Raw genomic sequence first — 24,201 nt, 5'->3', positions numbered from 1 at the left:
GTCTACGTCGTTGATCAAAAAGTGTTGCTTTCATCCAAGAATATTCCTCTCCGCTCCGTATGTAATAAACTGGCTCCCAAATTCATTGGTCCGTTCCCTGTTACCAAGATCATTAGTCCGGTAGCAGTCCGCCTCAAACTACCTCCAGCGTACGGGAGGATTCATCCCGTGTTTCATGTATCCAAATTAAAACCTTTTTTTCACTTGGTGGACTGGGTACTTGGTGGACTGGGAGGGTTACGGTCCGGAGGAGAGAAGTTGGGTTCCTGCTAGGGACATACTGGACCACTCCCTCATCGATGATTACAATCGACAGGTAGGTCCTCCTGGGAGCATCAGGAGGCACTCCTAGGGGGAGGGGTACTGTCACGGTTCATGGGTTCAGTGATTCATTCTCTCTCTGTGTTTGTATGGGGGTGTTGGAGGCGTGGCTACTGATTGCTCATCTCCTCATCATCTCCAGCTGCATCTGATTATCTCCCCTAATATTTCTGGTCTTCGTTCCTGGCGGATCGTCTCCGTGGATTGCCCATTGCGTCCCTGCGTCACGTGTTTATCTTCCTTTTTGTGAGACTTGAGTATAAATAAGCAACTAACTCGCTTTTGGATCCTGTGTATTTTTCTGTACCACCACCGAGGCTGACAGGATCAAGTCCAGACCGAACTTCCCGACCTCATATGTTGTGGGCAGGGCTAAGTTGGGCTGGCATCCAGGCTACGACTTTAAAGCTGCTGTCCGTAACTTTTTTTGTGTTCAAGATTTACAAAAATTATATAATGAGTAGGTACAACATGAATCCATTTTCCAAACCGTGTTTTGTCTGAATCATTATGGTACACTTAAAGATAAATTGGAATTAAATCACTTTCCCCCGCTGAAAAGACGGGGCAAGAAACCTTCAACTGCCAATCGTAAGCCGTCATTGGGACGATTGGTTGGGCCTTACACATCCCTTCTCTTCAATGGTAATGACCTCAAGGCAATGCTTCCCAACAAGCTTATTCGCTCTTGTTTCAACTCTATTATATCCGACACTTCTATATTTTAACAGTATTTTGCCAGCTTATGATAAACCTTTGGTAAAAAAAATTGCGAATACAGTACATCAGCTTTCCAGTGGCTCCTAAAGCCAAGGAAACTCATTTTAAAATATTCAATGGTATATACCTGTCAAGTGAATTTAAGACATCGTTTTAATTTAGAAGAACATTTATTTTCTGTCAAGTTGACAGAGACAACTGATCTCTTTTTTAAAAAAAAATGTATCTCACAATTCAGACTTTTTTCTCAGAATTGCGAGATATAAAGTCAGATTTGCATGATGTAAAGTCAGAATTGCATGATATAAAGTCAGAATTGAGATATAAAGTCAGAATCGAGATATAAAGTCAGAATTGCGTGATATAAAGTCAGAATTGAGATATAAAGTCAGAATTGCATGATATAAAGTCAGAATTGAGATATAAAGTCAGAATTGCGTGATATAAAGTCAGAATTGAGATATAAAGTCAGAATTGAGAGTCAGAATTGAGATATAAAGTCAGAATTGCGTGATGTAAAGTCAGAATTGAGATATAAAGTCAGAATTGCATGATATAAAGTCAGAATTGAGATATAAAGTCAAAATCGAGATATAAAGTCAGAATTGCGTGATATAAAGTCAGAATTTAGAGATAAGGTCAGAATTGAGATAGTCAGAATTGCGAGATGTAAAGTCAGAATTGCGAGATGTAAAGCCAGAATTGCGTGATATAAAGTCAGAATTGAGATATAAAGTCAGAATTGAGAGTCAGAATTGAGATATAAAGTCAGAATTGCGTGATATAAAGTCAGAATTTAGAGATAAGGTCAGAATTGAGATAGTCAGAATTGCGAGATGTAAAGTCAGAATTGCGAGATGTAAAGTCAGAATTGCGTGATATAAAGTCAGAATTGAGATATAAAGTCAGAATTGAGATATAAAGTCAGAATTGCATGATGTAAAGTCAGAATTGAGATATAAAGTCAGAATTGCGTGATATAAAGTCAGAATTGCGAGATATAAAGTCAGAATTGCAAGATATAAAGTTGCAGTCGTGACTTTATATCACGCAATTCTGAGAATTTTTTTTCGAAATTGTGTTTAAAAAGTCGCAATTACCTTTTGAATTTTTTATTCAGATGTGGAAACAAGCTTCCATATTAAACTAATCAAAAGTGTCAGAAATCCTTTGTAACATTATGTCTTTACTATTTGAAATTAAAGCTGTTCTTTTGACCTTTCTATTCATCACAGAATTCTTAAATGTATCACGGTTTCCACAAAAATATTAAGCAGTTCTTTTTTCAACATTAATAATAATAATAATGCTTCTTGAGCACCAAATCAGCATATTAGAATGATTTCTGAAGGATCATGTGACACTGAAGAATAGATTAATGGTTGATGAAAATTCATCTTTGTCATCACAGGAATCAATTACATTTTAAAATCTATTCAAATAGAAAACAAAACGGTATTGTAACGTTTAACATGGATGTGTGAAGATTCCGGTGTCATTCGCTTCCAGTTATTTTGTCTGTACAAAAATAATGTTATGCTGCTTGATATTGCAAACTGTGATTTGTTATGATTTATTTTAATTTAATTTGATCGCAATCATAAACGCACTGGTTGTTAGCACAAATAGCTATACTGTTTACTGCACTTTGCACTTCTAGTCATTTACCTATAGCAGTTAATGTATGAGAAATCTCGCACATTCAAAGAAAATGGCTTCCTTCCATGTTGCAAAATAAGGTGCATATCAACATCACATTAACAGTTGCGTCTTTCTCAACAGGGTTTCCCCAGACCAGTTGGACCTTGTGGAAGAGGGTTTACCTGCATCTCTTCCCCAAATGCAAATAGATATGCCCGATTAAACTAGTTCAGAACTTCAGACTTCTGTTCTGGGGCCCGTTTCAATAAGGAGGTTGAACCAACTCTGAGTTTAAACTTGAACTCTGAGTTGACTTACTCTGAGATGGGAAACTCTGAGTTTTGGGTTTCAGAACAGCTGAATTGAGGTAGTTCAATCAACTCTGAGTAGACTGACTCTGAGTTAAGCACATGCACCCCAACTATGAAAAGCCACGATCAATGGAGCTCCTAAATTATGATTCACCATGGCAACAGCGCCCAACAAAAAGACGTTTGCATACTTCTGGGTCAATCTATAAGTTTAATTCTTTATTAGTTTAAGTTTAATTTTCATGGTATCCAAAAGGCAAAAAAAGAATGTGGCAGCAGCTAAAAATTTCAAATAAAAACATAATTCAATCAGGTAAAGCTTTAAGCATAAAAGGTTCATGGGTGTAGGTTTAATGACGTTACAAACATTTGACATATTAAATAAATATCATTCAGTGTCCTATGTGAAGCAGCTTTTCCCACATAGACCCTTTTCACAGACAGTGATGAAGTCTATCTATCTATCTATCTATCTATCTATCTATCTATCTATCTATCTATCTATCTATCTATCTATCTATCTATCTATCTATCTATCATGCTTTAAATGATTACAAATTCAACATATAGGGCTACAAATGAAAGGGACAACATTTAGACATATATTTTAAGATTTTTACATTCCACCTTAATGCATTTTAATTTTTTTTTAAAGGGAAACGTCGGCTCTTGAACAACTGTAAATCATTGATAATTACAGACACAACCTATTGAAAAATGAACAAGCAAAACAGACGGCTGCTTTGGTAACTTGATAGTTATAGCTAAATACATTGCAATGGATTAGCTAGCTAAAATATATGTGGTGTGTACTTAGATTTTACACATTCTCATACCTCATTCTCAGTACATGCTTTATTATAATTCTTTTGCATTGCTCTCTGACCAGCAGTTAAATATAGTCCGCTGTGCAGCGCTTCTCTTCTTTTTTGGCTCTAACTGGTACTCCCCCCCCATTTGTGCAGTTTGAATGAATGAATAAAGTATTTGAACACTGCTGGCGCTTTAAAAAGGGGGAGGAGACCGAAAGAAACTCTGGGTTTACCAAAGACAACCTGCTCCTGACCAGGTTAGGTTCATAGAGTAAGTTACCGTGGTAACTGACTCTGAGTATAAGTTACCTCTCTTTTAGAAACAGGCTTGACTTACACTGCTTTCTCGGGTTTGAAATACCTCCCATTCTGAAACAGAAAACCCAGAGTTTCCCTCATTTCAGGGTTAACATACTCTGAGTTTTCACTTAACCTCCTTTCTGAAATGGGCCCCTGGAAACATGTGTATATTATTGTTCAAGAAGCAGTTTGACTTGGATAAACATCACAATAGGGAAGGAAACACTATCGCGACTTCAGTTTCATGTCGACTTGAAAAAGGTTTTGTCTGTAGTGTCTTAACTTTTTAAAAACTTAAACGTATCAAAATCCTGCATTCTTCGCCGCTGCATCTTGTTTTTGAACTCAAATGTGAACAGCCCCTTCAAAACATGTCCATCTACCTAGACAACAAATTTTACGCAATGAATATGGAGTTGAGTAAAACACGAAAGATTGTGACAAACAAGTAAAGCTTTTAAATAATCAATATGAATAGGTGATTTAGAATATTTGATGTCCGTTTGCACACATTAGTACACACACAGCACGTTTTGAAAGCATTTAAAATGTTTATTTCTTTATCAGTCAATAAAAGGTATACATACATAGGAAATAAATGATACAAAAATACACAAAGTAACACACAAAAGTCCAAGTTATCAGAAGAACTGTTATCCATATGAGAAAGGCGTGCATATTATCAGACACCATTTGAGTAAGGCCCCTTGAGTCGTGTCTGTCCTAGCTACAGAAATCAGGGGAATATAACAATCACAGTCAACTGAAAAAAAACTCCAAAAGATCGAGAAACATCAACAAATAACTAGCTTGAAGATGATCGCTTGCTGTGAATGCTTTCAAGCAAATGTCATTTTAGCATCTCGTGTTATGATTCAAAACTATGACATCGGACAAGGCGACTGCAGTGACAACACCATAGCCTCTTTGAAAACCATTACAGATCATTCGACATATTGGAAGAGACACAAGAACAGAAAACAGTAATATTTGTAGTTCAACACCAAAGACGCATAGTATAGATTCACTTACAAGTTGTAATTGCAAAAGTATATAAAATGCTTTATAAAAGTCAGATGATCACTGATAGAGTATTTGTTGCGTTTATCAGCTATGGCATCAGTGAAAAATCTATTAACTCAAAAGCATGATCACCTCCACTCGAAATCAGCCTAGCCCATGATTCTAGCACTAAACTGAACCGCTGTAAGAAATCACCTCGTGAAGCTTCACCATAAACGTACAGCCAAATGAGGTTATGAGATTTATAGGTTTAGATTAAGGCATCCCGTTATCACCATTTCTAACATATCCTGACCAGTTTAGCTTCGATTTCGACCCCCTTTTGGCTGCATTTGTGCTTTGGAAGAAACTGGACTGAACGGCATGGTGACTGGAACACCATTATTCTTCAGAAATGTCGCCATCTACTGACAAATCAAAAATCAGGGGCTGCTGAGAATGGGCAGTTCATAACAAATTACTATATTATACTAATTCTATTAACTAAAGTCTGTTTTAGCTACTCTTGATTACAGTATTGGGGCATAATTATATATATATTAAAAAAAAGAAGACATTTGGACATGTGTAATTGAATGTTTAGACTAATTACCCTCCTGTGTTTTGTGCGTAAAACACTCTGAATTACATGTTACGTTGATACATGTTGAGTGATAAGAGGGTTATTCATAACCCTCCCTGTTAGCGGTCACTGTATTCGCTGAGAATTGTTTATTCTTCAAGTAAGCGACGGCATTGTTTCAGCAACATGTCGCATTAAGTCAGGTGGGCGTGACAGGAAGGTGTCCCTCATGAGAGCTGTTGAGAAGAAAAGGAGTAAGATTTTACAAATTAACTTGATCTTCAACAGGAGTAAGCTTTTACAAATTAACTTGATCTTCAACAGGACTATTTAAAATAATGTCCCATACCTGCTGTATCGCACAATGCCTGCGCTCCGCCCAGTAATGGGTCCCTATCGGTCAAAAGCTGACTTCGCTTTTGAGGTGGCGGTTCAAATTCTTCGTCAGCATCGTCAGACATGCCACTCTGCTACAAAAAAAACCCCACTCTGAAACATTTTATATACCAAGTGTTTTGTGTGAATTAAGTTTAAAAGGTGAAAGCCCACAAATAACAGATGAATCATTTGTCTTTACCAGTAACGTGTGGCTGAGGAGAAGCTGTTCCTCTATGGAGCTGCTCATCTGTTTCTTCTCCCATTTTGCAGCCAGAACAGGAATGTCATCTTCCTTGTCATCTTCTAAACATCTATTGTGGAAAAAAACATAGAATGGGACATTAAATATCTTATACACGACTGTTCAAAAGTTTGGGGTGAGTCAGATTTGTTTTTTGAGAAATGTATACTTTTATGCAGAAAAGATGCATTCAATTGATTCATTTATAAATAAAATTACAAAAGCTTTGTATTTAAAATATATGCTGTTCTTTTGAACTTTCTATTTATCAAAGAATCATAGAAAAAAATGAAATGTTTCTTGAGCACCAAATCAGCATATTAGAATGATTTCTGAAGGATTATGTGACACTGAAGATTGGAGTAATTCAGCTTTGCCATCACAGGAATAAATTATTTGAAAATATATTAAAATAGAAGACAAATAGGTATTGTAAATGGTAATAATATTTCACAATATTACTGTTGTTACTGTATTTTGATGAATGCAGACTTTTTTGTTTTTTATATCACCAGACCCCAAGCATGTTATATTAATTCAACCTTCGCCGCAAGTTTGATTGACAGGCGATCTGACCAATCACATCGCCGAATCTGCCGTTTTGTCCGACAAAGCAGTCAGGAGATTAACGTTGGTGGACTTGAAAAAACGGTGTGTACTGATGTCTTTCCACGGTTGAAACATTTCTTTTAGTGTTCAGTCATGTTTATGTCATGCTTTTCAATGAACTAGAAGGAAGAGGTAATCGGTTCACGAGCAGCTTTAACTGAGGCACTACAGCGATCACGACACATTAAAGAGCCATAAAACGGTATTTATTGTTTACATTTCTTTTAAAAATTACAATTTCAAAGTGGAGACTTTGTTTCATATCAAAAGTAACTTGCTCTGTCCTGTCTGCCGGCGTGTTGTCAGTATCCTCGTTGCTCCGCGATGTATTTTCTCTACGTGAGCGTGTGTGGTGTGAGAGCGCCATGGCTTGTTGGACACAGCAACAGTAACTTAAGGGGGTGGGTCTTTGCGAACGGTCAATTGAAACAACCAAATCGTTTTGAAGATACATTCTGAATATGTTGAATTCATCATCATCTGAATGCTCCTTTATCATTCCTTACCGTTTCCTTGAAGTATGCGTTATCATTTCCAAAGATGCAGCCATTTCACTCTGGGGCTGGAAGGTCAACAGGAAGTCATCATCCATGGAGATATATGGAGCTAGCATGTCCAAATCAAGCTCATCCAGAGGCTGTCAGAGAATGAAAGCATTAAACACCTGTGTCTTCTCTCAAACGTGTATAAAACACCTCAGATGGTATCTAAAACTCATTTTGAGAACTACCTCTGACTGTCCTTTCAGAGTTACGCTCTCTTCAGGTTTGAGGGCGAAGAACTTCTGTACCACTTCCATCTCCATGGGCAGCTCTTCAGCAGGGCTCTAAAACAGACCCTTAAACGTCAGATAAACCCTTCAAACCAACTGACACCCAGACAAACATAAAATCTCATACTTACTGCAGCAGGTGGAGAGTTGGTGGGCCTGTCGAATATTGGAGAAAGGAGCTGGCGGAGTACAGGCGTACAGAATTCCTGAGGGCATTCTGGGATCCTGTTGGGACTAGGTGGACGGCAGAAGGACAACTCCACACCCGCTGTGATTAATATAAAGCAATATTAGGATCACAACCAAACTGATTCTAGAGGACCAATCACAAACGCTCCTGTTCTGTAGGAAAGCGTGATTGCGAGCACCTGTTAGGGAAATGATAGTGTCTCCAGAGTGAGGTGCCAGCTGCAGTAACTCCTCTGGGTTATCCTTCATCTGGAGGAAGAGCTTTGCAGAGTTGATCTCCTCCATGTCAGAGTTATCCTCCTTTTCTTCATCATCATCATCATCTTCCTCTTCCTCCTCCAGCACATTTAGCCTCTCAGCTTTGGGCTTTGGTTTCTCACAGGTCTGTTCCAATGATAACACAACATCTGCCTCTTCCACGCCACTGCCAGAAAGAGATAAAAGAATTACTCCTCCTTTCACACCAGGGTTATAAAATAAATGAAATAAAATAAAATAAACAACGGAAATAAAATGAAATATACAAAATAACTTTACCTAATATAACACAGCCTGTTAATGGTCACTTTTTTGTGCGTTTACGTATTGCTTTTTTAGCAATCATCATAAATTAGATATCATTCGAAAGCTTAAACTCTCAAATTTGTCCTGTGAAAACCTTTTTGAAATTAGACATTGCGTTCACAGGCTTTCAGATTTGTAACAACTTGATTACACATATGGCTTTCTAGAAATTTTAGGGTACGTTTACACGACAACGAAGTACTAAAAATGGAAAAGGTTTTCCCTTTTGCTTTTTTCGCATACAGACGACAACAAATGTCAAAATGATCCTTACATACGCATACTTAATACACATTTTGTATGTCTAATACACATTTAATGCACATTAAATGCGTCTTATGCATGCATTATGCATGCCAGGCCAGTAGTTGGCAATGTCATACTTTGTAAAGAAAAACTACACACCAATAGACTGAACACATAATATGCATGACGTCACAGTTTTTCATAAATGTGCGTTTTTGTAGTTGTTAAAAACTTGCTCTTTGAACACCGTTTTCAAAAGTTTACATTTTCAGGCCCCAAAAATTTAATTGTCGTGTAAATGAACGACCAAAACGCATGAAAAGTTTTCCATTTTTAGTTGAAAACGGTGTCACGCTAATGGCCCCTTATGAGTTCAAATTATTTTGTAAAATATATATTTTGTATAAAATAAATGTTTAGTTCAATACATTTGGTTTACAGTAAATTTAGACTTCTTTAACTTTATTACGCTTTCTTTGAACCTTTCACTTGTGATTCTTTAAAAAAAAGAGACCAACCTAAGGGTCTGTATTCCAAAGCATTCATGAATTACAACCATTTAAAGTCAGATCAATGCGCAAAAAAGGGGGGTGACGTTAACAGGTTAAACAACATTTCTAATTATCGTTTATTTTAAGTAAAATTACTAAAACTGAAATTTAAAATGTTAGAAAAAAAGATGAATAAAAGTGACAATTACTAAAATGAACTAAAATTATAAAAAAAACTTTCAAAATATTAATAAAAACCAAAATAGTACATTAATTATATTCAAATAACACCAGCAATGATGGACAAAAATATAGGGCACAAGAGGCCGATGTTACACTGATTCAAACTGAGCTACCTGAGGATAAAGTTGAGGCAGACCACAGCCTCAGGTTGAGAGGTCTTGCTGTTGTAGAGGACAGTGGCTTGAGTCTCAGTCCAGACAAATCCTCCATTCTTAGCCAGAAAGCGGTAATGACTGGTGCACACCTGGCCCTTGGAGAACACTGCAAGTACATACGAAAAGATAAGGAAGAGGTTAACAGTTTGGCATTGGTCATTTTTTCATTCTATAAAAGAAAACATCAAAACAAAACAATGTTATTGTGAATATTGTCACAGAATTTTCAACAAATTAAGTTCACTGGTTATGGTTAGAGTTGAGGCTTAATGTATTGTAAAAAGACTAGGAAATCACAGAAAAGAATGAAGAACAACTTACAGATGTGTAAACGCTTGGTCACATGGTCAAAATCAAGGGCATGATAAAACTCATAGGCAGACTGGCCAATCAGATCTTCAGGTTGGTATCCAACAAGCTCAGTGACTCTATGAACGCAGAGAGCAGTCAATTAGTATTTTAAGTCTCCTAACTTATATTAAAATACAATGTATTATAGCGATAACACCAATTAAAAAAATTAAAAAATAAATAAAGTTTTAAATTTAGCTGAAAACGGAAACAAAACTTAAGTTTGGGCAATATTATATTCCTGCAGAACTGCAGTTTTAGGACCAGAGTTTTTCCAGCCAATTCTACTCCAACAGAGAAGACCTGGGGCCTCATTCATCAGCGTTGTGTACGCACAGATCTGTGCATTTACCGTTTACCGCACTGTTAAGCTAATGAAGTCACACACATACACAGAAATATAGTGTCTTTCCAAGAAAACTGAATTTAAAACCAGAATATAGAGGCTCATATATTGAAACAAATTAGGTTAACTATTTCAAGAGGGTTCCCAACAGGAACAAGTGTCTGTTTAAAGTAAGGGGTTGGTTAGGATAATATATAAATTCCTGAATAATAAAAATAAAAATACAGAATTGCATAGTACGTGCCATTCAAAACTGCTATAAACTGCTAATACATACAAAAAAAAACTAAGGGTCCTAGAAATGCATTCCTTTAACTGCAGTCTCCGGTATTGCAGGAATACCCTACTAAGTTTAGGTAATGCAATTTGAGTAATTGTACTCTGTTTGCTGTTCAGTGTGTCATGTTCTCAGTGATAAGTTAAAGGTTCTAATTTAACATGATCTTTAAATGGTTAATGAGCTTTGAATGTCGGTTCTGGAAAAAAACCAAACAAAAACAAAATGAACATTCCTAATATGAACAACTAATCAGTAATTACACATTTTAACATGGAAGCAGTTCAGTAAATGAATTTTTATTCAGCAAGTTTTCAGCTGACTGATTCAGTGAGGATTTGTCAGTCTGAATAGGTAACTTATAAGTTTCTTAAGGGTCTTTTATGAGCTGGTTCTTTTAATGAATCATTCATAGAGTCATTTGTTTGTGAATCTGACTACACTGGTCTTGCACACGATTGAGTCTGTTTTTGCATGAAGCTTGTAAGGACAATTCTTGCCATTATTTCGGAGTCTTTTTCTCTCATTCAATTAGTATTCAATTAAAAAAAACTGCAATTTCACATTCACTGTTGTTGTTGTGTCCGATCCCAACAGTGAGACTATAAATATACCGTGCTCTAAGTGCAAGCTGGGAGAAAAACACAGGAAACTCGAGTCACATGCTTTCGCACACCATGAATGAAATCTGCCTTCAGCTGTCACACGTACACATTTCAGAAACAGCCAGTGAGAATAAAACGTTAGCAGCTACAAGGCGAATTCGTTTTTGCAGATAGACTGAGTGATGTTAGATTCACTCACTGTACGTATGAGAGCAATTAAACCGTGAGTAGGAAGGTGAATTTGGACACAGTACAGCGCCACCTCAAAGAGGTGAACTAAGCACACTCGTACACAGAGAAACTCAGCTGACCCACTGGAGTCAGACACTGCGCGGCCATGAAATAGTTGAACTTTCATGACCTTTTGAGTGTGAGCTGCGTACATCTAAGAGAATATGCATGAGCATGTATTTCTGCATTTCTAAACATCTTACCGTCCGTCACACTGTGTGAAAGTCAGGTCCATGTTATGGCGTGTGAGGAAAGTGCTGCTATCTAGTGGGAATTCAATGCTGGATGGGTGAGGAATGGGCTCGCACAGCAAAGTCAGGAAGCTGCCAGGAGGGAGCGAGTTCTCATCATCAGCGCTGAAGGTCTGCATGTATCCTGTGCAATGAAGGACCTGGGAGAAGAAATGAAAAAATGCTATTTAAAAATGATTATATATTATTATAAAGTTAGTCCAATGCACTTTGGATAAATATACACTGGTGTTTTTTTTTTTCAGCAAGGATGCATCAAACTGATCAGAAGTGACAGTAAAGGCATTTAAAATGTTAAAGATAAAAAAATTAAAAAAAAGATTCTGACATGAACATTCCTCCCCACTAAAGACTGTCATGCTGCCATTATCCTGAGGTTCAGAGGAATTGCCATCACAGGAATAAATTACATTTTAAAATATATTCAAATAAAACAGTTATTTTAATTATATTTTACAATATTCCTGTATTTTTGTTCAAATAAATGCAGCCATGGGTGAGCTTCATTGAGTAACATGACATGTGAAGCAAGCGGCCAAGCTGGACTAGTGCCTTCTGTCTTGAGTATAGTTGGACCTCTGCCTTCTGCATATTTGTGTCCCGTTTTATGCACTCATGGGACCTGACCCCATAGCTCAACAAAGAGCCAAGCTGATGTGAAGCAGTAATACTGATACAGTCCTGCATACCCCTCAGAGCAATCTACACCTGCTAAATATGAGCCAACAGGTGCTGCGTGTGAAAATAGCTAAAGGAAGTACAAGACCAGTATTGATTAAACCATGTCATAGCATAATATATATATATATATATAAAAAATATATATATATATGGTGCGCAGTGCACATGGACACACACTGTCCAGTTGCTATTTTGCAAGTTTGAATGTGGCTTGGGTCATTTACAGACCCTTTCTTCCTACAGTAATCACATTTGAACATAATATTCACAGTTTGTGTACCTTCCAGTTTGCAGACTTGATATTAACTGTTCTTCCTGTGTGGGTGAGTGTGCTCTTCATCCGAAGAAAAAAATTATATTCAGTCGACATCCCGGTCTTTTTCTTTGAAATACCTGAGGATGAAAATTGTCCTGGTCAGTCCCAAACATGTTCAGTAACACTTTGTAAAATAAGTCAATAAACAGTAGGTAGGTCTCTGCATTGCAGCTAAAACAAAGCCAAAAATATCCTTTGGGCTAGAAATCTTTTATTACCTGGTCTTGTGGTGAGGATGTCTCGCAATTCTTCTTGGTCACAGGGATGAACAAACTCATACACACTCTGTCCAAGCAGCTCCAGCTGTACAACACCACATCAAAAATAATCAGGAATTTCAAATTCCGTCAAAACAATACCGTGAACAATACCAAAACAATACCGTGATTATTTAAGAAAAGAGAAAACATTAACATTTATGCATTTCACCGATTAATTTATCCAGAATAATGTCATGTGACTTTTTTGCACCTTCATTTTTTTCTATGTACTACATACTTAAATAGTTTGGAATATGCATTTGACTGACTCTCAGAAATTAATCACCTGAAATTGTTTCAACTTAGATGAACTCTATAACTGCAATTCAAAGAGAGAATGTAGGTCATCTGTATAAGATTTCATGTCCTTTCCATCAATTCACTCACTATCCTTCTTTAAATGCCTCACTGTAACAATGATTTAGACAACTAAAAACACAATTAAGAGATTATATATTACTATATATTATAATATAACATTCCATTATATTATATGGATTTCAGTCCTAATCAATCTTTTATCATTGCTTTATGGATGGACTGCATTTATATTTATATATAGCGCTTTTTAACAGACCTACGGCCATCCAAAGCGCTTTACATTTTTGCCTCACATTCACCCATTCATACACCGACGGCGGTGTCAGCCATGCAAGGCGCCATCCAGCTCGTTGGGAGCAGCTGGGGTTAGGTGTCTTGCTCATGGACACCTCGGCACTTGGTCAGGTGGAACCGGGGATCGAACCACCAACCTTCCAGTTTGTAGACAACCTACATGAACCACTGAGCCACTTTACTCCTCACTATCCTCCATAAAAACATTATAATTCCTTCCTGATAGATTACAGCAAAAAAACACACTAGACTGCATGTGTTCCCTCAGGAATGGATCTATTCTAAGGGGTCTGGTCACACACGTAACCTGAACATTATACCGCATACCACAGCAAAGTGACACTATTCTTGAGCCATGTTGCTCTACTGCAGCCAACATGTTTGAAATGCTCCACATTTTGAAATTCACGCTGAGGTTTTTGTGCAGTACTTCAATATGTAGGGACGGCAGTCACCTGTGCTATGCCGATGTATTTGTTGACACTCTCTGAGAGGAAGATCATGTCCCCTTCTTCGGTCATCACCAGAATAAAGCCAGCCAGTGCCTGCTGATAAAAGCCATCAGCGGGATTCTCAGTTTCCTCAGTCTTTGTTTTGGTCGGCCCGGCTGTATGCAACAAGAACCAAATATTAGCACTAGCATAAATATTTGCCAAAGGAAAAGTTTTTAAACATGCTCTATTTTTTCCCCATTTTATTCCTAAATGAATGAACACTTATTCAGCAAGGATTAATTAAATTGATCAACAGTGACAGTAAAGACATTTATAATCACAAAAGATTTATATTTAAAATAAATGCAGTTCTTTTCAAAGAATCCTTTTTTTTAAATCACCGATTCCACAAAAATATTAAGCAGCACAATTTCTGATAATGTTTCTTGAGCAGCAAATCAGCATTTCAGAATTAATTAAGACTTTAGTGATAATGAAAACACAGTACCGATATTATTTATAATGCAAAACAAAAGGTCCATACAATCAAACACTGAAATGTATTAAACTGAACTATAAAAAACTGATTATTTGAACAACCTTTATTTTTTGAATGTTGGTTACGAAACGTCTTTAGAATTTCAATGTTTTCATGCATCTGGCATCCATTAATTGCCTGCACAGATACACTGTGGTGATCACAAACCAGGTTTATTCTACCAAATTTAATGAATTCTAGGCCTATTAAAACAGACCTGTGACCCATTTTTGGGTTGACCAACCAATTGAGGACCACTGCTACACATCATTCAATTTCCTGCTTGATTTCAGCAGAACCCACCGGATTGGATCAAGCGGTTCATGCGCAGATAGCTGAGCGTCACCCTCATGATGGCAGCTTTGTCCAGGTGGGAGGCGATACGTCGTGGAAGGGGTAGGGAGTGGGCCAGCTCGTAAAACACCTCAGTCTCCTGACTCCTCCTACAGCGTGCTGCGTCACGAGAACGCACCTTCCGCTGCTCCAAACTGGGCCTAAATAAGGAAAAACAAGAAAGAAAAAAAAAAAACTTATTTAGCGACCAAATTCTGAATATCCAATCCTTGTTGAGAAGCCTTGTTTCTGTCCACCAACAGAAAAAAAAAACATTCCATTCTCTCCAACTCTTACATCTTGTTCTCTGTTTCTCCTCAAAGTTTTCCTGGCTGTAATTACTGCTGTGTTCTTGTGTGCCGTATATCCTAGTCTTGCCAAAAGAGAGTCCCAGTTAACTTTTTAAAAAGGAAGGGGGGAAAGCCCTTACTCGGTGCCTTTCACTCCAGTTCCCCTCCTCCACATGCTTTAAGTATGTGGAAGAACTCAGGGTCGTTTATGACAGTAAAGCCTGTCCGACAGCCCCCCCCCCCCCCCCCCCCTGGCTTCCTATCTGACAGAGTCCCTCCCAGCTCTCAGTCTGTGACCTCCTTTGTGCTCTGATCAGGACTGAACTCTGCCGTTTCCAAAACTCTCAGCACAGACTTTATGAACATAAATAACATATTTAGTAGGGCTGGGTATTGACACAAATTTCACAACTCGATTCGACTCGATTTTCGATTCAATTCAATATTGATTAGTTTGGATATGTATCAGGTATAATACATGGAACATTTTCTCAAGGAAAACAAAATTTCTAAACTAAATGTTGTACACTATGCGAGTCAGTTGATACTACATTAGCCTATATTGAAGGTAAAAATTAACAGATTTGTATACAAACACTTAAATGACACTAAATCATGTTTTTTTTTTAAAGTTATAATATTAACTTTACAATTACATAAATCATAATTCTACTCCAATTAGTTTTTTTGAAATATAAACATTTAAATGGTGGCTGTCATAAAAACATGCCAGATTTATTCATACATACATACATGCAATGCATTAAATATAGAAAAACATTGACAATGAATAGCCTTTGTAATGTGGTGCATATAATTAGCAAAATGCTCCTCTCTAGAGTTCATTTTTCTAGCTGACTAATGAGTTTATGGACACGGGATATGTTTTTTCTGAGGTAAATGTGATGTCACATGACATTGTTTACAAGCCGCTTTACTTGCGTCTTTCTGTGGTTGAAACACTGATTGAGCGATTCTGTGACATGATACGGATTTCGGTAAGTTGCCCTGTACCTTTTAACACACTTTAAAGGCCTGTACACACCGGGACGAATATCACGCGCGCTTATCGCCAGCGTTTTTCGTGACGTTTTTCGGCGCGTCTTGAGTGTTTCAACTGGCAATGCGCCGAGTGAACGTGCTCATTCAGTAGATGCGCTCCCGGTACACAAGGTGGTGCTGCGGCACTTTACGCTTCTGACACTCGCTTGTCACACAGAAAAAGAAGAGACAGTATTTACGTGCTTGCCAAAACAGTAGACATAGTATGTCTATGGCCAAAACCATTCACACACACTTTTTGCTAACTGGCAAGCAGCATTAGCTGCACATCTTCTTCTTTGTCTACTTACTACTTCTTCGTCGTATCAATCTGTGCTCGGCAAGACCGTTTTGAGCTTGAGCCCCACCAAGTGGTGTTTTACTGTCACTACAGCAGCTCCAGGCACGTGAACAAAAGCGCCGATCTCACTGGTCGGCCAGTTTATAACGCGCCGCGTCAAAATAAAAAAACTAACCCGAGGCGTTTTTTTTTTTATATTACGTTTTTACGGCTGGCGTTTTGTGCGTCGGTGTGCACACTGACATTGGCGCCCTTTGTTTAGTCACGAGGCGTTAAACGTCGGTGATAAACACGCGCGAAAATCGTCCCGATGTGAACAGGCCTTAAGATGCTCATTCATGTTTATTCCGCACTGTTACTGGTATTAAAGGATTAGTTCACTTTTAACTAAACTTTTGCTGATAATTTACTCACCCCCATGTCATCCAAGATGTCCATGTCTTTCTTTCTTCAGTCAAAAAGAAATTAAGTTTTTTAAGATACGAGCGTGGTCATAGATGTATAAGTAGATGCCTCATTAGCGCTTGGAAGGATCAGTAGAATGAGGCATCTACGATCGATATATCTATGACCAGGCTCGTATTTTGACCTCACTTAGTGGAAGTTATGGCTGAGCTCAGAGATGATCACGTTTGTCTGTTAAGAGGTAAAATAATAGTGCTTGGTAAATACTGCTTGGTTTCTCGCAGAAACTGATCGTTTCGCTAGATAAGACCCTTATTTATCTTCTGGTATCGTTTAAAGCCCTTTGAAACTGTACTGAAACTGTCATTTGGACCTTGAACCATTGAGCCCATTGAAGTGCATTATATGGAGAAAAATCCTGGAAAGTTTTCATCAAAAAACTTAATTTCTTTTCGACTGCAGAAAGAAAGTCATGGACATCTTGGATGACATGGGGGTGAGTAAATTATCAGCAAAAGTTTATCTAAAAGTGAATTAATCCTTTAAGGCGGAAGAAGATCCTTTCATATTTGCTCCGCGCTGCCGGTTCTCTTGAGCTGCAGCAGAGCGATCTCGCACCACAGCGCCAAAAAGGTATTTATGTTTTTGAATTTCGTAAAAAATAATAGACATAATTTGAAATCTGAGACTTTGTTTCATATCAATAGTAATAAAGCACAAACATTATTTTGATTTATTGGATGGGAAGAGGTGCGCTACATGTTTATTTAAATAATTAACTGAAAACAAGATGACCAATCGATTCTTGGAATTTAAGAATCAATATTGTTTTGTAAAATTGAGAATCGATTAAAATAGAGAAATCAATATTTTTTACCCATCCCTAATATTTAGCATACCTAGCTATCTGCACTGATTTATTGTGTTATTGTAATTAAAGGTGAACTATGTAAGAGGAAAAGAGGAAGTGGCACCGGCGACCGTGTCATAATAAAAGTCCCGCCGGCGACTAAGCCATAATTACAGTCCCGCTCTTCAATTGCTCCAGCGGCCTTGCTCAGCTCCACAACACTCGGTTCTGCTCTGCTTCATACTACAGTAATGTTAATGATCGCATCCATGAACATGATTTCTGCCCGAGTCCTATCCTGACTCTTTTCCACCGGCTGTGAGGTGAAGACCACATGTCCCAAGATTCTGCGCTCAAACGTGGCCATCACACTACGCCTTTGTTTTGAACAGGCGACCTCTAGTGGACGGAAAAGTTACATAGTGTAGCTTTAATGTTATTTTTTGATAAAACACATTTTTGATGACTTTTGAACAATTGAATGCATTCTTGCAGAATTAAAAGTCAATTTATTTCAAAACGGACCCCAAATTTCAATAATTACTTTTTTTTGGCATTGTCCAGCTCAGCACTGTATTCCTTTAGATATACAGTGTTGGATTAACCTTTCTAGGGCAGCACGATTTGAGGAAAATAACTAATTACGATTATTCTGGTTAAAATTGCAATTTAAAATGCGATTATTTTATAATATATTTTTTTACAAATGCAAAATGTGTGTATATTAAAGCTGTCAATCATTCATTTTTTTAATCGTGATTAATCGCACACTTATCGTAAAATTAAGCATACTCCATTTATCTCATTAAACACATTAATAGTCATCATTTTTGCTATATCCAGCAAAATAAACAACGAGATTTGTTTTCATTTTAGACAAGCCAAGCTGCGATACCGAACAGGACCACACGGAGATGCCAAAAAAAACTCCTAAATCAACCGTTATGACGGCATAAACCTACGATTACTAAACACAACAACGTACATATGACAAATCGTGTGGAAACAATGCGAATGTACGGTTTGTTCTTTGTGCATCAATATACCAGACTCTCACGCACTTACAGTACGACACCAAAATTGCGCTCTTCAGAAACAATAGCAGAATACAACAGAGCTCGTGTTTTATAGCAAAGCACACACTGGAATGTATAATTCACTAAAAACGTGATGCGAGTCTCTATTCTCTCTGATATGTCTGATATAATCAGCCTGGCCATCTGTACATTAGCGCTGTTTTGGACTGTTTGAATGAATTCGATTCCTGGATCACTGAACACTTTCCCAGAGTTTAACAGCTTAAAATGGCCCGATCACAAACAGAGAAGCAAAATCGAGTTAAAGAGTTAGAATGGAAATTTCCTCCTACCAGGGTTACAGGTGCTGTAGATGCTCAGTGTGATTGTGATAAACTCCCGACTTCACCATCAAACTGCGAGACGAAAATTACGTTAATGACGCAGCTTCACATTCTTCTGTCATTTATTTGCGTTAAATTATTTTAAATTAAAATCACATGCATTGACGGTGACAGCCCTAGTGTATAAATATGTGTGTGTGTGTGTATTACAGAAAACATTTTGTGCTTATATATTATGACTAATAATAATAATAATGATTATTGTTAATAATATATATATATATATATATATATATATATATATAAAATAATATTTAACAAAATAATAAATATTACTTTTACAATAACATTTTCATCATTAAAAAATTGAGTATTTAAGAATAAATATAATAATAATAATAAATATTTTACAGAAAAATGATTTTTACAAAAAACTGCAGGGTAACTTGTTAACATGCAAGCAGCCTATGACAAAAATCACTAGAAATGTCTAAGGATTTATTATAAATTATAATATTGCTAATCGACATAGACTTCATCACTGTATTGAATACTATAAAATAATGAATCGTCTGCCTCATTCTGTGATAAACCACATCAGCTCACAAAAAGGAAATATCAAACACTCGACTGACGATATGACGCGAGTTAAACATGTTAATAAACGTCTTTTTTGTTTTTTCCAGCCACATGGTTTCATTCAGCACGTAATCTGTGGTCAGTCAAGTAAAGCTCTGTGCACTTTGGTAAAGAAAACATTCCTCTTCCAAATCATACACGAATGACGTGTAGTGTACTAAAAAACATCAACACACAGGAATAAGTCTGTATAAGGACTCACTCAGTTAGGACAAACAAACAGTCATGCATTACCACCAAAATTACTATTTATAACCACATGACTAATATAACAACGGGGCTTATTACGTGGCTCTGTGGATTGGAATACTTGATTCTGATTGGTCAATGTTAATCATTGCCAAAAAAAAGCAAAAAAAAGATTGCAATCTCTATTCAAAACACACGATCTTAATCCTAAATTTTATTTAAAATTTTATAGACATAGCCGTTTCGTTTCTGTGTTACAATAATTAAAAGCATCACAGAAGTACTGGGTTTATAGTTCGGATATAAACACTGATGTCTACGGTAGCGATCAAAATAGAGTAAATCACCTTTTGAAAGTAAAAACTTTAACTTGATACAAACAAATATTGCATCAATGACATCGTTACACCAGTAGGTGGCGACAATTGAATGTTAAAAATGTGTTTGTCACCGAATCATTCATTTAAGAAATTCATTTCAAAAGGCTGATTCATCCTGTAATGAAACAAGTGAAATCTTTATGAGCGAGTCATTGAATCATTCATTCAAAAAAATCTAAATAATTAAATATTTTTAAATAGACTGCAGCAATTAACATATTGTCAGAACCTCTAGTAAAATACATGTTATTTTGTTTAGTGGTCTATTCAGAATTGTGATTTCTATTTTAAACAATAACAATCGTGATTCTCAATTCATCGAGAAATCATGCAGCTCTACAACCACTACAGCAATCTCGGTTTGTGAAAGAATGAAATTAGTAAATCATTCATTTAAGTGTTAATATACAATCATCTCACAGAAATATTATTCTAACTTCAAACATAAAACTTTCAAATGAAGAGTAAAGTCCTAAAGCAGAGCAATCAATGGAAAGCATGTGGTTTTATGTATCTATCTAAACAAATGTAACAAGCTATCAAGATATCGCATATAAAACAGAATTTATTTTGTAACCAGCAGTAATCAGAACATAAAACACTAAAAGTAAAATAAAACAATAAAACACCTTTTTGTTCTTCATAAAACACTAAAAGTAAAATAAAACAATAAAACACCTTTTTGTTCTTCGAGTGATAAAACCCCTGATTACTGTGATGATCATTGTACAAGACATAAATCTTATCAAGATGGAACTCAGGCAACATGCTTTAGGTCAGAACAAAAAGCTCAAATATCTGAGACAAGCTGATGCAAGACCCAGTATCAAATTTCAAGCCCCAGGCGACCACATCAGATTACACAATAATCCGCTCTCAGCCGGTGGTCACAGTGGGAGAAACTCATACAGAATGACCATTTCGAACACCTTCATCAACCCCTTCTAAAAATAACTCACAGAAAGTGCTCATCCATCACACTCATGACAACATTGGAGATGATTTGTTCTGATAAAAAACAATTGGGTGCATAATGTAAGATTACCCGTTATAACAAAATTTGGGCTTTGCAGATACTGGGAATGTATTAGCAGGATAAACTGGTTGTGCTGCACATTGCAATCCAATCTGTGAGTAATAAGATCTAGTAGATCTACAGAGCGAATTATATTTAAAGTCCTTAAATCCAGCCGAGATAAACCTAATCATAACAATAAACGCCTAAAGAGTTCAAGTTCAAGATAGCTTCAAGTCGACTATCTAAATGCCAACAAACAATCTTCAGAAAATATCATGAAGAATATCTTCTTCATACTGTAGTCTGTACATCATAATGTTTTGATGCCTAAACTTTTTTAGCACAAGTGTTATATGCTCACCAATGCTACATTTAGTAAGTAAATGTAGCATTAAAAGAGAAATATTGCTAAATGTTATTACAAAATTAAAACCTCTTCAATTGAATAGATTTTAAAATGTAATTTATTCCTGTGATGGTAAAGCTGAAGTCTTCAGTGTCACATGATCCTTTTAATATGCTGATTTGATGCTAAAGAAACAATTCTTATAATTATCAATGTTGAAAACTTTTGATGAATAGAAAGTTTAAAAGAACAGCATTTATTTGAAATAGAAATGTTTTGTAACATTATAAATGTCTTTACTGATTCTTTTGATCCATTTAATGCATCCTTGCTGAATAAAAGCATTCATTTCTTTCAAAACAGACCCCCAAAATGTGATAATTGTAGTGCACACGTATGCAGGCTCATGTTCAAAGCTCTTGTAAATGAATGCAGGAACACAGTGTCCTTCAGCCACGTCACAACAGACACGCCCATCCCTTGTGCTGTTAGGGTGGCTAGGGATTTACAGCGAGTGTTATTATGTATTCTGGTAAAATGTCAACACCACATATCAGAGTAGGAGGGTCTGGAAGTGCAATGCAATTCATCCCAGCCTGTTCAAATGAACTCCACTGAACCTCACAGGATAATGGCAGCATGACAGGCTTTAGTGGAGAGGAACATTCATATCAGATGTTATACTGATTTGATCTGAATCTGGTGGTACATCAGGACATGAAGCTGTATGACCGGTGACATTTACACTACACAACTATAACTATTTCTACACTGACCTACATTATAACTCCCAGCCTTACTGATCCTTGCAAAGCATCGATGTCAATGTGAACATATCCATATGAGAAAAGGTCTAGAGAGTTAGTTTCTTCTCATATAGGTTGTTTCAGGAACACCGTGTTCTCTTTGCAAACTCTTAGTGCAGCAAATTTGCAGCAGATATACTTTATCGTCACTCGTCAACCCTGTGGTTTAAGTCATTTTGTCAGACAAGTGCTATGGGACGTTTGTTTTCAATAGGATTGCGTCTTTGATTCCTTGGACTCACTCCAACTGCAGTTCCTCGGACTGACTGAGCGAGCAAGAGAGGTCATGTGAGAGGTTCAGCGAAGTTCTTTTGCACGGTGATGGGAGGGGCATACTATAGAAGCTATTCCAAAAGTAAGGTTGAACACAGGCAGTAAGACAGCAAAGAACAAAATGTACTTGGCCCCATTCTGAAAGTGTGACCATTTCCTTCAGATATGTAGGTTGTTGACAGAAACACTTTGGGGAAGTCTTGAAGTGTGATGTGCAGTACTCCTTTTTAGAGAGCATTTTGATCATACTTTTATAAATATTGCACATGTAGCTTCATGAACTACTTAGTATTAAGTGTATTTTTACTACCATGTACTAACTATACAATGTCTGGATGCAATTACATCTGTACCTTCTGAACACAATAGGCTAAGTGCATTGTATTTTTGATTTAAATACATTACACATATTAACCTCAAATATGCTAATAAAAATTTTTAGAGAAGACAATGCTCTCATAATGAAGGATTAAAGTTTGTTAGTTTTAATAAAATATATTAAGCTACAATGTTGAATACTTTTACAGAGGAACTTGCGGTCTTTTGCATAAAGGAGGAAAAACAGAAGTTGTTTTGGGACAAACAAAAAAACATTCAATTTTAAGCCCATCTGGCGAGGGATGAATGCATATTTGATGGATTTCCAAGCATTATTTCACAAATTGTATATATTTGGTGAATTCATGCAATTTGGTCACTATTTGACAGTCATATTACATGTCAATAAGTGACACCATTTACCTGAAGTCACCGTTTATGTGTCCTCCTTACACCTCTAAAAGTGCTCATTCAACCCACTTAATGTGAAAGTGTTGACCAACCATTATAAAGAAACAGTTTATGCCATGGATTGTGCAAGCTTATGGTCACATAGAACAAAGGTGTAGCGCCATTGTAGGACTTTATCGTTTTTCTGACTGTATAAACAAATCCCAAGAACATTGCCTTCACTTCATGCATGTGGTCCTAAAGACCACTCGGTCCTGTATTGTCTGAAGACATTACTGAAGCTCAGCTGGTACAAAATTATCATTTTTAGAGTTCAATGCCTCTGGTTTATTATTCTAAATGTTATGTTTGGTTGCTGTCTACAATAAAAACCGATAGCCTATTGCCTTTACAAACTTAAAAACAAACACTCCGGCAAAACCAAGCACAAAACGCATATCACCGACTGCACGCACATGAGGCCAAACCCGTTCCCCCCTTTATCGCTTATTATAAATCCACACGCTATACCTTCTGTAAAGGCTGTTGTAAGAATAACGCATTACCTTTTCATCGCAGAGTTCACCATCTCTCCAATGAAATCAATGCAAATCCGACTTTTGAGTCCTGTATCTGTAATGCTTGAATGGATGGCAGACGTCGTCGTCTGCTGCTTGTTTATCTCTGTTCTAAAGAGGCTCGACTACTAATCTTTGTAGATGTGCTGGGTGTCAAAATAAAAGTCACGGCGGGGATGAGCAATCATAACAAACTAAATG

The 24,201-nt window shown here is 36.8% G+C and overlaps 1 protein-coding gene across 3 annotated transcripts; it reads right to left on the bottom strand.

Annotated features, from left to right (window-relative positions):
* Window positions 1-4,633: 4,633 nt before the first annotated feature.
* Window positions 4,634-24,152, bottom strand: hif1al (hypoxia inducible factor 1 subunit alpha, like). Of its 3 annotated transcripts, none has more exons than XM_079824252.1 (15): window positions 23,989-24,152; window positions 14,787-14,977; window positions 13,967-14,118; window positions 12,855-12,939; window positions 12,601-12,713; window positions 11,592-11,779; window positions 9,900-10,006; window positions 9,537-9,684; window positions 8,059-8,303; window positions 7,822-7,958; window positions 7,649-7,744; window positions 7,425-7,555; window positions 6,268-6,379; window positions 6,040-6,160; window positions 4,634-5,926 (listed from the first exon to the last, which is right to left on the bottom strand). In XM_079824252.1, the coding sequence occupies exons 1-15, from the start codon at window positions 24,009-24,011 to the stop codon at window positions 5,847-5,849; spliced, it is 1,929 nt and encodes a 642-aa protein (XP_079680378.1). In that variant the 5' UTR covers window positions 24,012-24,152; the 3' UTR covers window positions 4,634-5,846. The 3 variants fall into 3 exon arrangements, with proteins under 3 accessions (XP_079680378.1, XP_079680380.1, XP_079680379.1); XM_079824254.1 differs by lacking the exon at window positions 23,989-24,152 and adding an exon at window positions 19,073-19,135 and having other exon boundaries at window positions 4,641-5,926; XM_079824253.1 differs by lacking the exon at window positions 23,989-24,152 and adding an exon at window positions 15,114-15,344 and having other exon boundaries at window positions 4,641-5,926.
* Window positions 24,153-24,201: the final 49 nt, after the last annotated feature.

This window comes from Gobio gobio (genome assembly GCF_949357685.1).
Source record: "Gobio gobio genome assembly, chromosome: 8".
Classification (NCBI taxonomy): domain Eukaryota; kingdom Metazoa; phylum Chordata; class Actinopteri; order Cypriniformes; family Gobionidae; genus Gobio; species Gobio gobio.
This window is presented reverse-complemented; position numbering and strand designations above follow the sequence as displayed.

Bases quoted from the DNA above. Each gene is read 5' to 3' on its own strand.
- hif1al (XM_079824252.1), bottom strand. From the start codon at position 24,011: ATGGTGAACTCTGCGATGAAAAG. The intron at 14,119-14,786 runs GTGGGTTCTGCT...TGTTGCATACAG, and splicing joins GAACCGCTTGATCCAATCCG to CCGGGCCGACCAAAACAAAG. The intron at 8,304-9,536 runs GTAGCTCAGTTT...TCTTTCTGGCAG, and splicing joins TGCCTCAACTTTATCCTCAG to TGGCGTGGAAGAGGCAGATG.